This window comes from Saccostrea echinata, unplaced genomic scaffold (assembly GCF_033153115.1).
Source record: "Saccostrea echinata isolate AGI-Se365-2 ecotype Australia unplaced genomic scaffold, CSIRO_AGI_Sech_v1 ptg000009l, whole genome shotgun sequence".
NCBI lineage: Eukaryota > Metazoa > Mollusca > Bivalvia > Ostreida > Ostreidae > Saccostrea > Saccostrea echinata.
The window spans coordinates 7,633,754-7,646,904 of record NW_026889758.1 but is presented as its reverse complement, the minus strand read 5'-3'; the positions used below and the strand labels follow the sequence as shown (position 1 = coordinate 7,646,904).

Here is a 13,151-nt window from a genome sequence, read left to right as displayed (position 1 = left end):
TGCATTGTCTGAGAATGCTCTCATATTGTTACCACTTATCATGGCCCTGCTTTTCAGTTTGAGAGAAGATTTTTCTGACATATTCCTGAATAAAGCTTTTATTCTTCAAGAATATTGCCACTCCAACTCTACCCTGGAGATATATTCAAACTGCCCTACTTGAGGATTCTTGCATATTATTTAATATCACTTATAGTCCTGATGTTAATAATGTCTCGGTTTAAAAGATGTGTGAAAGTTGGTCAATATATGGGGTCTCACTTGCTCAGTGGTTAGAGCCACGGTACATGTATGCCAAAGACCCTGGGTTGAGTCCCTCTTGAAACTTGATTTTTCACCACCTGTTACATTTGGCACCCAATATGATAAGAATATTTAAAAAAAAAAAATCCTGAATTTTCCTGTATATTCCTCTATGAGATCTTTCATATGCACCTACCATCCTGGGCATGATCTGAACAGAGTTGAATCCATACTACTGGTAGTGGTACCTGATGATGTTTGCAAATCAGTATGACTAACTGTTGCTCTGCTATTTCTTGATATATTTTTTTCTTAAATATGTAACAGGAAAGGAGAAAAATCTGACAGACCAGACAGGGATTCAAACCCGGGTCCCCTGAATCTCCAGTCAGAAGTTTTACCAACTGAGCTATCGAACCCACCTGACCTCCACAAATATTTCTACTATTGAATTAAAATAAAAATATTCTTTTGGATGTTTTCAACAGTTTAAATTTTTTCAAGGTAAGGGGCTGACATAGGGCTGGTGATTCATAACCAGTTTCTTTTGTGCTAAGCAGATGAAGATCATAGAGTTAGAGAATCCCTATGGAAGGGACATAGATCATCAGAGGTCTATTACTTCCAACTTTCAGTATACTGGTACTCATTTTCAGCTGGGTGAACTGAGACAAATAAGACATAAGAAGCTTTAATTAATCAAGATGTTCAATTCCTAATTGGACAAAATTCTCTATCTTTAAATATCGATCTGATATAAAATACTCTTGCATTCATCTAAAGTAGGGATTGATATGAGGAGAGAATTTTCAAAAATGTTACTACCTCATAAAGATAAACTCATTTTAATCAATATACCCCTGTAATCTTAAATACAGGTACTAAGAATACAAACAAATGTTGTAGTGAAAAAAAAGTAATTTAATTATTAAATTAGGAATAACACTACAGTTAAACTACTGGATAATGACTCCCATCATCAGTTTGATTAAGTGCATCAGATTTAACAATTTATGGGAGAAGAGACTGCATCGAACCATTTAATTATTAACATTTTACATTTTCAGGCAAAATTTATTTATTGTATCTGTATTCTTTTTGTGCCCTTTCTTTTACTTTTTTTCCCTGCTTTTGATTTCTACTTTTAAGACATTGGTTGTAATAAATTATCATCTTAAGCACCATGTTTCTAACAGAAATTTTACAATCAAAATGTCGCTTTGTTAAATTAAGCTGTTTTAAATAAACAATATTAGTCTGGATATCAAATGTTCATCAAATCCATTATTCATAGTATGTAGTCTTGACATATAACTTCAGAATGAAAAGGAGGTCATCCATGAATCACAATAAAATGATGTAATCTATTTTGCTTTAAGTGTAGCATAAAATAGCTACAAAGCGCTCGAGTTGTCTGAGAAGGTGGTAAATTGTCCAAACAGTGGCCAAGTTCTTTGAATCAAAGGTGATTGTCAATGTGAATTGTTCTACAGGAGAGCTGTCTTAGGGGTGACTTGTCCAGCATTGTAGTGCACGTGCAAGCTGATTTTACAACATATTATCTGGTTATATATTTCCTTAGCTTATATATTCAGTGTGGACCCTGAGGTTCATAAACTTCAGACTGAAGTTTAATAATTGACTGTAAAGAAGGTTAAACTCCCCATCCCCACCCTAACAATAATTCACTGACATTGTATCTACTTATTTAGTTTAATGAATGTCTCCAATGCCTACATCATAACTGAACAAAGCCAGATATCTATAGACATGATGACCATACTTAGAAATGTAAAATGAATTCAGTCAAAACACATATTATCAACTTACATACATAACTTTGATGGATAGTTATTATTATACTTGTACAAAGTGGTCATCTAATGATTCATCATCAGTTATCATACATGTAGATACTGAGTTGGGATATATTAATGAAAATTAGTCGAAGGGAATCCTTCTATAACCACAAAATATGATGAAAAACTGCTTTAAATTCATAATTAATTGCAGAGAATTTTAATTTAATAAACACTTAAGCACTTATTTGGAAAAAATCACCAGTAGTCCTAAATTATATGAAAAAAGTCAGTGCTTTTTAGTGTTATAAACACAATAGAGGAAATTCGCGTCACAACTTTGTTTCGAATTAGCATTAGACTTGTGTGATCAAGATTTAAATTTATTCGTGCTTACAATGAACTTATCGCTAATAAAATAAGATAATTATTCTTATTTTATCTTTTAAAACACTGTCTTACTTACAATAAATCGACTTTACAAATCATAATACATGCCGATTCCGGATTCGTATGCGGTTGCCTATTGCCTAATAAAAGTTGGATGCCGATCTCGACGATTCAAAATATAATTCCTCGTATGATTCTGTTGTTGCCTTTTTTCAATAAGAGGTTATAAACTGTCTAAATATTTAATTTAATTAGTCAAATTGTCCAACTTCTCACGTAAGAGATGAAGATAAACGAAGCCCACATGCCGATCGCGATGTCAATTAAGAAATGACCATACACTTATTTTCAGGATTTTTGAAGTAAATATTGAATAAACAGAATTGTTCCAGAGTGTTATAACTTTTTTTGCTTCAAAATGTTTCATTTTAAACACCAATAACATCTATATTACGTGGTTATAACTATCTTTGGGTATAATTATACGAGTGGCGAATTGCAAGGCTACCGCTTGGGATTTCTATTTTTAGAGCGACTCTGAGCACTAGCGACAGTTTTCACTGGTACACCGGATGGGGTTTTTGAATACGTATAAGAAAATTTAAAGAATGGAATTAGTAAGGCTACTCTGCTACTGTTGTACTAGATAGCTATCGATATCATTATTATTAGGAAGTAAAACTTGCTTTGTCTGTCCACATGCAATTGTTGTTTACTGCTTACTAGTGAACAATCATTCAACACGATTGGTCAGTATTGTCAGTGGTATTGCTGGGTTCTGTTTTTCATATGTAAAATAGTATTGATTCCATTGAAATCAAATATCCAATCGATGAGTAATATGATAATCAGCGTACAAAATTTTAGCAGTCACCATCAAGCAAACTGTCACGCTATTAGTAAATCGATAATATATATAATTTAGCAATGTCTACAAGGGGTCATTGACATAGAAAATCTTGTTAATTCCAGCAAATGGCAAACCCCGTGAAGATCATGCTGCAATTAGTCCTGCACTTGGTGAGAGTTTTGCTTCTCCTATTATGGCGGCCAATAAAAGGAATGTTGGGGAACTTCATTCCGTCTTTACGGATATTTTATAGATGAACAATAAACTGTTCTCTTTTCTATTGTTGTAAGATTGTCTGCCTGTTTTTATCAAGTCTATAAATGTACACAATGCAGAATTATACACTATATATTTGTATACAGGTTATGTTTTGTCTTATTCATGACCACCGTAAACTTCAAAATATAATATTTCAAAGTTTAGGTAGCTAGACTGCTTTAGTACATGTCAGTAGAGCTCTTTGACCATGAAAAAGACGATTACATATCCCTGAGAAGGAGTCAAAGATTTTACACAAAATTCCATTTTTATAATCTTTATTTATAATAAAGTGTTGATTCATAAGGAAACATACTTTCTATTGAACATGGGTGTTTTATTTTAACGTTTTATCATTTGAATTCAAATTGCCTTTATTTACCTTTTCCTATATTGCTGTTGCTGAAACAAATGATTTAAGATAGTACACAATAGATAGACCAAAATTTTCCTCAAATTCAATTGTTTTGAAACTTTGATGTTTTGTTCTAGCATACAAATATGAAAGAAATTCAACCGCACATTTTTGCCCACATACTTTCTCCTATATAACTGCACATATTGAAACAAATAAATAAAATACATGTAGATAAATAAAAAGTGAGCGGGTTCTACTCCGCTTAAACACGCCAAAAGAAGAAAATTGGAACTTGATTGCCAAAATATTACTTTCATCTCTTTTTATAATCACAAATTTTATTCATACTGTCAATTATAAACTATATACATTTCAAAAATACTTCGTTGCACTTATGTTTTACATTCCATCTTTCCCTTATGCATTAACTCGCATAATATTTCATCTAAAACATGATGGGGGTAAAAGCATTTATAAATATAACATGACAATTGATGATTTTATTCATTATTTGTTCAATTTCAGATAAAGATTTAAATGAATAAATTATCTTTAATGATTTAATTTATTTATATAACTATATATGAACATATGGGCAAAAGGCCAAGATCAAAACCTTGAAGATGGTTAAGATACACCCCTAAAAGACTCTTGTCACCCTCACTAAATATGTTCTACCTAAAGCACTGATGAAAAAATAAGAACAACTGGTATCATAACTTGGAACAGAAGTATAAAAAATGGTTACCAATAATTATGTGTCCAGTAGTTGAAGAATATCAGTAACATGTATGGAAAGCGAGGAATAGTTAATATAGATATCATGACCAAATTATGGATAGCTTTATATCATTATAATTATAGTATTATACATTCCACATACGTGTTGCGCCGTCAAAACTTAAAATTTTGGACATCAGTACAAATCTTAGAATGATAAGAAATAAATCATTTAAAACAATTCACCTCATAACTTCTTCGTAACTAGGAGGTGATTGAAACTGGTTAAAGACAACTGTTTCGTAGGATGGGGGTGGTTCGGGACTAACTGGGTAATTTTGGACATTGTTGTTAATGTGTTCGTCTGTATTTGTAGCTTGATTGAATGGAACATCAAGTGTAACCGGCGGGGTTGATACGTGTTCTGTGTTTGTCCTTTCATTGTTATTACCTCTAACAAAGAATCTTATACGTTCACAAGCTGCAGAGCATTTTGACGTAATCACATCTATACAACATGTACAAGTACATGATTCCAGACACTGATCACAAGAGCAGTCACAATGTCTCAACCTAAACTCACGTATTTTTCTGATGAAATCACGTCCAAATTTGAAACAAATAAAAAAGAGCACAACAATTAAAACAGATCCGAACCAACCACTCTCAAAATAACCGTCTTCAGAATCAGGCAAAGGCGTTGTTATGTTAAAGAATTCGACAGCCGTCTTCTTCATATTTACCTATAATGATACAATATGTTAGTCACAAAAATCAGGGGAAAAAGCTTTTTTAATTTCACGAAAAAATGAAAATAATTTAGGTACAAACGTTATTAAATACAGAATACTAGAACCCTCTTCACACATTACACATTGTCTAGGATTAAATACTAGGAATACTTATTTTTTTTCGCAAAGAGAGTTCTTAGTAATTAAATAAATTTTTATTGTTTGTCTTCTATTTTTATGCAACAAGTACTCTTTCAAGTCAGAGTGAAGAAAGTGTTTATTTTACAGGATCTGCTAAAAAAAATTTCGTTATACAAATTTTATATATTGGATAAAAATTACCATGTAAATAGTCTACAAGTTTTATTTAACACAACCCATCAACTTGATTCCATTTTTAATTATATTTTTATGGTTTTTTTGGATAGTATACATCAGAGGGAAATTTTGCACAATTTCCGAGTTTTGCCAGTGTTTAGCAGCACGGAATGTTTAACACTCTTTTTCCTTTAGATTTGAGAAAATGTCTTTTGTCATTACAATATACATTATTGATTGGAAATACCTGTTAGAATCTTAAAGGAATAGAAGATCCCAAAAGCTAAGGTGCCCTTCTCCATCTTTTGTTCAAATGTTTTATATCATGTATAAAATCCCTCGACAATTCACAAAGATTTGAGCTTTCTTTGCTAGATTACTTATAATCTGCACCATGAATTAAACATTTAAAGTGTTTATGTGATATTTCCATGTTATACATGTATTTATATTCAGATAAATACTGTACAGCTAAACTTTATGTTACAGCAATAACTAATGGTGTTATACACTCACGAACAGACTTTCAATGATACTTTAATTACATATTATTCGTCCAACGAAAGGGAATCGAATCATGGACGTAACTATAGTCCAGAACACCCTGACGTACTTCTGACATGAAATTCTATGCCGTGTTTATGATATAAATAGAAAATCATTTAAATGCCTGTTAGAAAAGCAATTGACAACGTCAGAAGAAAGCTTACTTTACCTTAACACACTAAATACAAGTTGTACACAATGTGAAAACTAAGCAGACGTGGGTAAATGGATTGATAGCATCGAATTGTATATCATGTAAATCATTCCTCTTTATTTATGTGATCTAGATAACCTATAAATCTACATAACTATCATACTTTATAATTTCAGTAATTTGAAGTAGGCTTCAAGAGTTATGAAATGTTTAGATTGTGAGTTTAGAAAAATCTTCCCTATAAACAATAAATATCTAGTGCACAAAAACTTAGTCATAAGTTATTCAAGTTAGGGAAATGTCACGGTATTTCTTGTATATCTTATAAATAAATATTTAAAATAATAAATTAATTAATTAATAATGAATAAATAAGGTAGCGGGTTCTACCTCGCTTTTATCCTCCAGTGAAGAAGAAAATTGGAACCTGATTGAAAAATATTACTTTTATCTAATCACAAATTTCATTCATGCTGTTACCTAAATACATACTGATTCCTAAATGTTCATACAACATTACACTTCATGTTCCTTTAGCATTAACTCAGACTTTATTTCTTCTAAAACATGATGTAGGTAAAAATATATATGTACAAAATATAACTGACAATTAATGAATTTTATTGTTTGAATATTATTATTTTTGGAAATATTTCTTTATTCTTTTGAATTGCTTTATTAAAGCTTTAAAAGGTTTGAATTGCTTTATTAAAGCTTTAACTTTTTGTGTTTGTAAAAATAAACTTTGCTCGGATATATCGATTTTATACCGCTTTACACAAACAAAGTTGCCCAATGAGTACAAAAAAAGAGTTACAATATAAATTTCTTAATTTATAATTCCATTTATTTGATTTAGGCTCCAGAGAAATGAAATATTTAGAATGTAAATTAATAATAATCTTCCCTATGAACGGAAAATATCTCGTGCAGAAAAACTTAGTTATTAGCTATTGAAGAAAAGGTTCACGATGTGTCTTTTTATCATATTTTCACAAGCACATACACAAAAATATTCTTAATACCAATTCAAGTAACAACGTTCAATGAAATCAAAATCCAATGAAAAGAATTATGTATCTAAGTGTAGTCCATTTCTGTACTAAGTATCAACATCGTTTACTGAAATCAAAAACCGATATACAGAACTATGTATCTTATTGTAGTGTACCAGTTATATCGAAATCGGACCAAAACTGTAGGAGGAGCAATATTTTGAAAGAATTTTATTTATTTTTTATTTTTAGTAAATGTGGCGATATCATTCATAGATATCATAAACCAATTAACAACCTATGTTTAATCTTGATAAAAATCTAGATATTTTCCCCAAAAACCTAGTGTTACACAGAGAAAATCAAATATATATGTGGTTACTTGTTTTAAAATATTTCAAGTTGAATGTAATTAAAGCATATTTCAAATTATGTTTGTAAAAAACAAAAATGCGAAACGTAAATTGTGCTTCACTGAAGACAAAATATTTAAATTTTGCATAGAGGCTATCAGTATTCTGTACTCTGTCAGTGAAACTATTTCTTATAACTGTTAGTTATAGTAGACTTTATTTACGTCTCTATTTATTCCAGGAAAGGAAACCTCTGAAGGATAAAAGGTGATAAAAAATAAACTTCTGACATCTTGTTCTGGGAACATTCGGCAAACCTCGGCTGATTCCGTCACCTTCATCAAACCTCGGCTGTACGAGGAAACTTGATATGCGTCTCCGTTTAACATTTGTGATAAGGCTGCCTGTTTACCGCTCAGGGAAAACATATCGCTTTGAAAACGATAATAAACATGCATCTGATATACGATGAAAATTTTCAAAAGCATATAGGTTACACTAAGAATAACACTTACCAAGAAAAATGCACTTAGTATCTTTACATAATCACATGTTTGTTAACGGATCGAATTCAGCACACTGTGCATGTGTAAATGTAGGGCGCAGCCATATTGCGTATAAAGTAGCTCCGGTTCAATGGAGGTTTACATGATACAGCCGAGGTTTGATGAGGTACGAATCGGCCGAGGTGTGCCGAGTGGTTCTGGGAAGTGAATTTTAAAATTTTACAGTGTAAAGGAATAGACACCATTAACAAAAACGCAAGTTTTCTTTACAGGGAAGGGGGGGGGGGGGGGCTTGCTACACGCAGACACATACATATGTATGCTAAATCTCTCTATTATGAGAAAGAAGAGAAAGTATGATGTACCTGTAGATTAATATCTGTTATGGATAAATTATTGACTGATTGTGGATACCATGTATGGATCACTCGCAAAGAACTTTTTTCGTTCGCTGCGAGGCGTCAAACCTATGACGTACATACATGTTTATATCTCTCAGTTGATTCGATACGCCAGAGCATGCTCTACGCATGAACAATTTCTAAAACGAGGTAAGTTATTGACAAACAAGTTGATGAAACAAGAATATCAGCAGTCTCGTTTAAAGTCATCATTTTATAAGTTCTATGGTCGATACAATGACCTAGTCAGCAAATACAATCTATCATTAAGTCAAATGCTGACTGACTTTTTTCATACTAATTGTTAGGCCAATATTTACACACTGAATTGTCGACGGATTTTTTCGTTACTTCCCGATCATGACAAGGAGCACACGGCGGGTGTGACCGGTCGGCAGGGGATACTCACTCCTCCATGGCACCTGATCCCACCTCTGATGTCTTGGAGGTCCGTGTTTGCTCTGCTCCTATTTTGTAATGTTTAATGGACTTTTGAGCTCGAATACTGTTCGTTATCTCCACATATTTTATGTATAGGTAGTGACTGTTCCTTCGCCAAGTGCCCGACACTACAAGTGAAAGTCACGGAGTCTTTTTCAAGTCTTTCAGATGAGACCTTAAAAAACCGAGTTTCCATGTCACGGTAGGCGTTGGTACGATAAAGAATCCTCACTGCTCAATGGCCCTGAGTGCCGAGTAAAGGTCAAAATTTCAAGCCCTTCACTGGCATACGGTGACATCTCTATATAAGTGAAAAAATTCTCGAATGGGACGTAAAAACGATATACAATCAATCAATACAATTACGTGTAGCATCATCATTATTATACATGGCATTAAAAATGATTGTTTTGTCATCAATCACAATATTGATGCATCCATAGACCCATAAACATGAAAGCTGGTACATGGTAAACATTTAAAGTTTTATTTAATAACTTCATCGTAACTCGGAGGTGGTTGAAAAAGGTCAAAGACAGCAATGTCGTAGGATGGGGGTGGTTCATAATTTACTGAGTGGTTTTCAACATCGTTGGTAATGTGGTGTTCCTCAGAGTTTACAAGAGATTGAGTAGAGTGTATCTCAAGTGAAAGTGCCGGGGTTAAAATGGTTTCAGAGTCTGTCCTATTACAGTCACTATCACAGACAATTTCATAGGATGGGGGTGACACAGAAATATTTGGGAGGGCTTCAACATCGGCACTTATATTGTGTTCGTCTATTCTTGTGGATTGATTAGATAACAACTCAAGTGTACCTTCCTGAGTTGAAACGTGTTCAATGTCTGTTCCTTCAACGTTTCTATTTGCGACACAGAATCTCAAACGTTCACAAGCTGCAGAGCATTGTGACGTAATCCCATCTACCCACGTACAAGATTCCGCACACATATCACATAAAAACCTAAAGAACGGTATAATATAGTGACCATATTTACCACAAGCATAAATGAGCACAAAAAATAAAACAGATGCGAACCAGCCAGGATTAAAATCACCGTCCGTCATTGGTATCGACCAGAGGAAATCTGAACTTGACAAATCTAAAAGTCGTCTTCTTCATGTTCACCTGTGTTTAAATAAGAAACAAGAAATCAATTAAAAACGCTTTAGGTCAGATGACATGTTCACCAATATAATACAATTTTTCCAAAACTTTGCCTTTGAGGTATTGCTACTTAACAAGCTTCCTCACAAAAATATTGAGATAATGTACCTACCAGGCAGTTGTGCAAGATACCAGAGGATGGTTCCTTCATAACCTTAGAGAAATCACTTGAATTGCTAAAATCACACTATTGGTCTATTTATTTTTTAAGACAATTAAAAGCAGTGTAGAAATTACAAGATGTTGTAAAGCAGGCCTCATACATGATATTAGCTAATTAGTTAAAAATTACGTCATCTGAGTATTCCCAGTGCGCCTTAGCCTGCAATAACGTTAACAATATTTTGGCAAGTACAACTATATTTTACTGCCTTTTCTGTCGGAGAGCAATTTTAACGAAAAACTGGGTATAATCATTCACTTTAGATAACCCTCTATGTTTTTTTCTATGCAATGTTCATTCTGCTCCTTGAAATTTTGCAATTAACTTCCTTTCCTTCCAGGTCGATTTGGATAGATCTATGCACCTCCAAATCCAAGATCTATTGATTGATTTTTTTAACAATCCGGAAGATACATGTAATCCCCCTATGGTCCCAAGTACCTATTAAATTTTGTGCTTTGAGCCTTTTCTCTTCTGGAATAGGAAATACCTCAATTGATAAAAGGATAATAAGTACAGGTATATGGAAATGAGATATATGTCCTCCAGAAGAGAACACCATATGCTAGTATTCCTTTCTGTTCAAGAAAATAATAGACTTAATCAAAGAGGTACATGTATTATTTATGATAATTTAGAGTAAAACCACTTGGCATACCTCTGTATTACTAACAGCTTACCATACCTCTGTATTACTTAATAATTCGTGTCACAACACGTACAAGTGCCTTGGTGTTTCCCAATCCCTACAAATTTGTCCATATAGTATGATACAGAAATGTTTTTAATCGTGTATACTCACAGTATGCCATTTAAACTTCAGTAAAGTAATTTCTCCAATTAAAGCCAATAAAATCAAAAACATAAATATATAGAACTCTACGACTCAGATCCAACATGGATATCAATATTTCGAACAAGTCGTGATATAAATAGAACAAAATTTAAATGTCTATGAACATGATGAATGACTTTATATATATTTCAATGTTAAACATGCCTTCTGTAAGCGATGTCAATTAACCTTCTCCTTAAGGGGAAGAAGGCCTTTAGCTGAAAAAAAAATCAATTCGATTGACATTCAGTTTTTTTCATATATTGTATATTACGAATTTAGTATGTCCCACAAATCCTAAAGCAGTTAAATCATTGGGTTTCTTGAATTATTTTAGATATACTGATTGACAAATACCATGTCTTACAGTGTCTAAGTGGAGTTTTGATTCTCCATGTTTACAGGCCGATTATTCTGTCCATAATAGGGATTTTTAAACAAAAAAATATGTATATGTTAATGTATCTTTTAAAATATTTCAGAATACAAATAGGATTTAAAGTTTGAAAAGTTTTTTTTATCACACTGCATCTTGATAGAGAAAATTCAATATTAGAAAATTTATATTGAAACTAAGATCCTTCATTTTATTGATTAACTGTAAAAATATCGAAAGGTGAAGCTTACCTCAATATTGCACATGACATCGTTAAACAAGACATAAGCATGATAAAAACGTGTCATGTTTACATATCTCGAGTACGGGAAAACCAACTATGACGTCACACGTAAGCTAAATAAGCGAAATAAGATGTATCTGCATAAGATTTCTGTCATCAACCATGTGAATTTTTATGTTCCCTATTTCAAAAAATACCTCACCATGTGCTGATTATGACCTGTTTTTACGAAATTATACTATCTGTGTAATCACCGAGTATGATCTTGCTGTACTAACAGCAAGATCATATGTATGACGTCACCATCTTGTCGGACGCACAGTGTAGGAAAACAGAGGAGAGAATCAATCTTTTTCATTTTTTTAATTTAAGTATTGAATCATTATTTTTTTAAAGATAAAGCATATTACTGCAACAGTGTGTGCAAACAAATCGAGTAACGCGCCTTAGCGCGTTATGAAAATTTGTTTGCACATACCGTTGCAGTTATGAGACTATATCTTTCAAAAAATAATGATTCAATGCTTATATTTACATTTTTAACTCCTTGCCTTGACTGTAAATGTGATTTATATTTCAAAATCCCTATATTATCCTTCGGGTAAGTTACAATTAATGGAAGAGCCGTTGCAACAGCTTCTGTTAAATGTGAGCGTGAATTTTGATTTTCGCTTATGACGTTGCACTTTTACGACGTTCAACGTTTGTGACGTCAAAATAAAACGCATACTTTAACCTTTTGACTCCTTGTCCATGTTATGGTGTTTTGAATGTCGTAGCTTTCCTCACACTTTATAAGCAAAATACATATGGAATGTAAATATTTGTTAATGTTTACAAGAATGTTAAAACTTTTAATTTTTTTTTATATAAGATGGTGAAGTAAAACAAACTGTTTCATGATAGCTAATAAATTGTTTATAATGAAAAACTACTAAAAGTCTAGAGAATTTTAGCTTTCAATATCTTGGCGTTTTATTGAACGCTGAGTTTGTATTACGTAAATGAGTATGTCCGAGACATTCCGAATACGAGCGTTCAATTTTGAACGCCCTGTTGTAAACAAAAAATGTTGTCTGAGGCCATCATTAAAAATATCTTTGTTTCCCCTAACCCGACCCAAAAATCTCAAGTTGGGTAGGTAGGTAGGCAATTTTTTTTTTTTTGACAGCAGCTTTGAAAATACATTCTTAAAATGAAATGGAATGATACCTTTATAAATAAGTTAAGTACAAAAGAAAGCGATTTGTAAACAGCAAGAATACCATACAAATGCCGGTAAGACTAACATTTAAGGTAAAT

General features: G+C 32.5%; 1 protein-coding gene and 1 long non-coding RNA gene across 3 annotated transcripts; one reads left to right on the top strand and one right to left on the bottom strand.

The window, feature by feature from the left end:
• The first annotated feature begins 2,974 nt into the window (after positions 1-2,974).
• LOC133181714 (uncharacterized) lies at positions 2,975-3,567 on the top strand. Its single transcript, XR_009720493.1, has 2 exons — positions 2,975-3,049; positions 3,405-3,567. It is a non-coding gene; the product is annotated as an uncharacterized LOC133181714 (long non-coding RNA).
• Positions 3,568-3,801: 234 nt separating this feature from the next.
• Positions 3,802-11,279, bottom strand: LOC133181712 (uncharacterized). Of its 2 annotated transcripts, none has more exons than XR_009720492.1 (3): positions 11,197-11,279; positions 10,103-10,192; positions 3,802-5,361 (listed from the first exon to the last, which is right to left on the bottom strand). XR_009720492.1 is itself a non-coding variant. In XM_061316274.1 (3 exons), the coding sequence occupies exons 2-3, from the start codon at positions 10,129-10,131 to the stop codon at positions 9,550-9,552; spliced, it is 507 nt and encodes a 168-aa protein (XP_061172258.1). In that variant the 5' UTR covers positions 10,132-10,192; positions 11,197-11,279; the 3' UTR covers positions 9,515-9,549. The 2 variants fall into 2 exon arrangements, 1 of the variants encoding a protein (XP_061172258.1); XM_061316274.1 differs by lacking the exon at positions 3,802-5,361 and adding an exon at positions 9,515-10,027.
• Positions 11,280-13,151: the final 1,872 nt, after the last annotated feature.

Coding starts and splice junctions, on each gene's coding strand:
- LOC133181712 (XM_061316274.1), bottom strand. CDS start 10,131: ATGACGGACGGTGATTTTAATCCTGGCTG. Junction 10,028..10,102: donor GGTGATTTTAATCCTGGCTG/GTTCGCATCTGT, acceptor ACCGTTCTTTAG/GTTTTTATGTGATATGTGTG.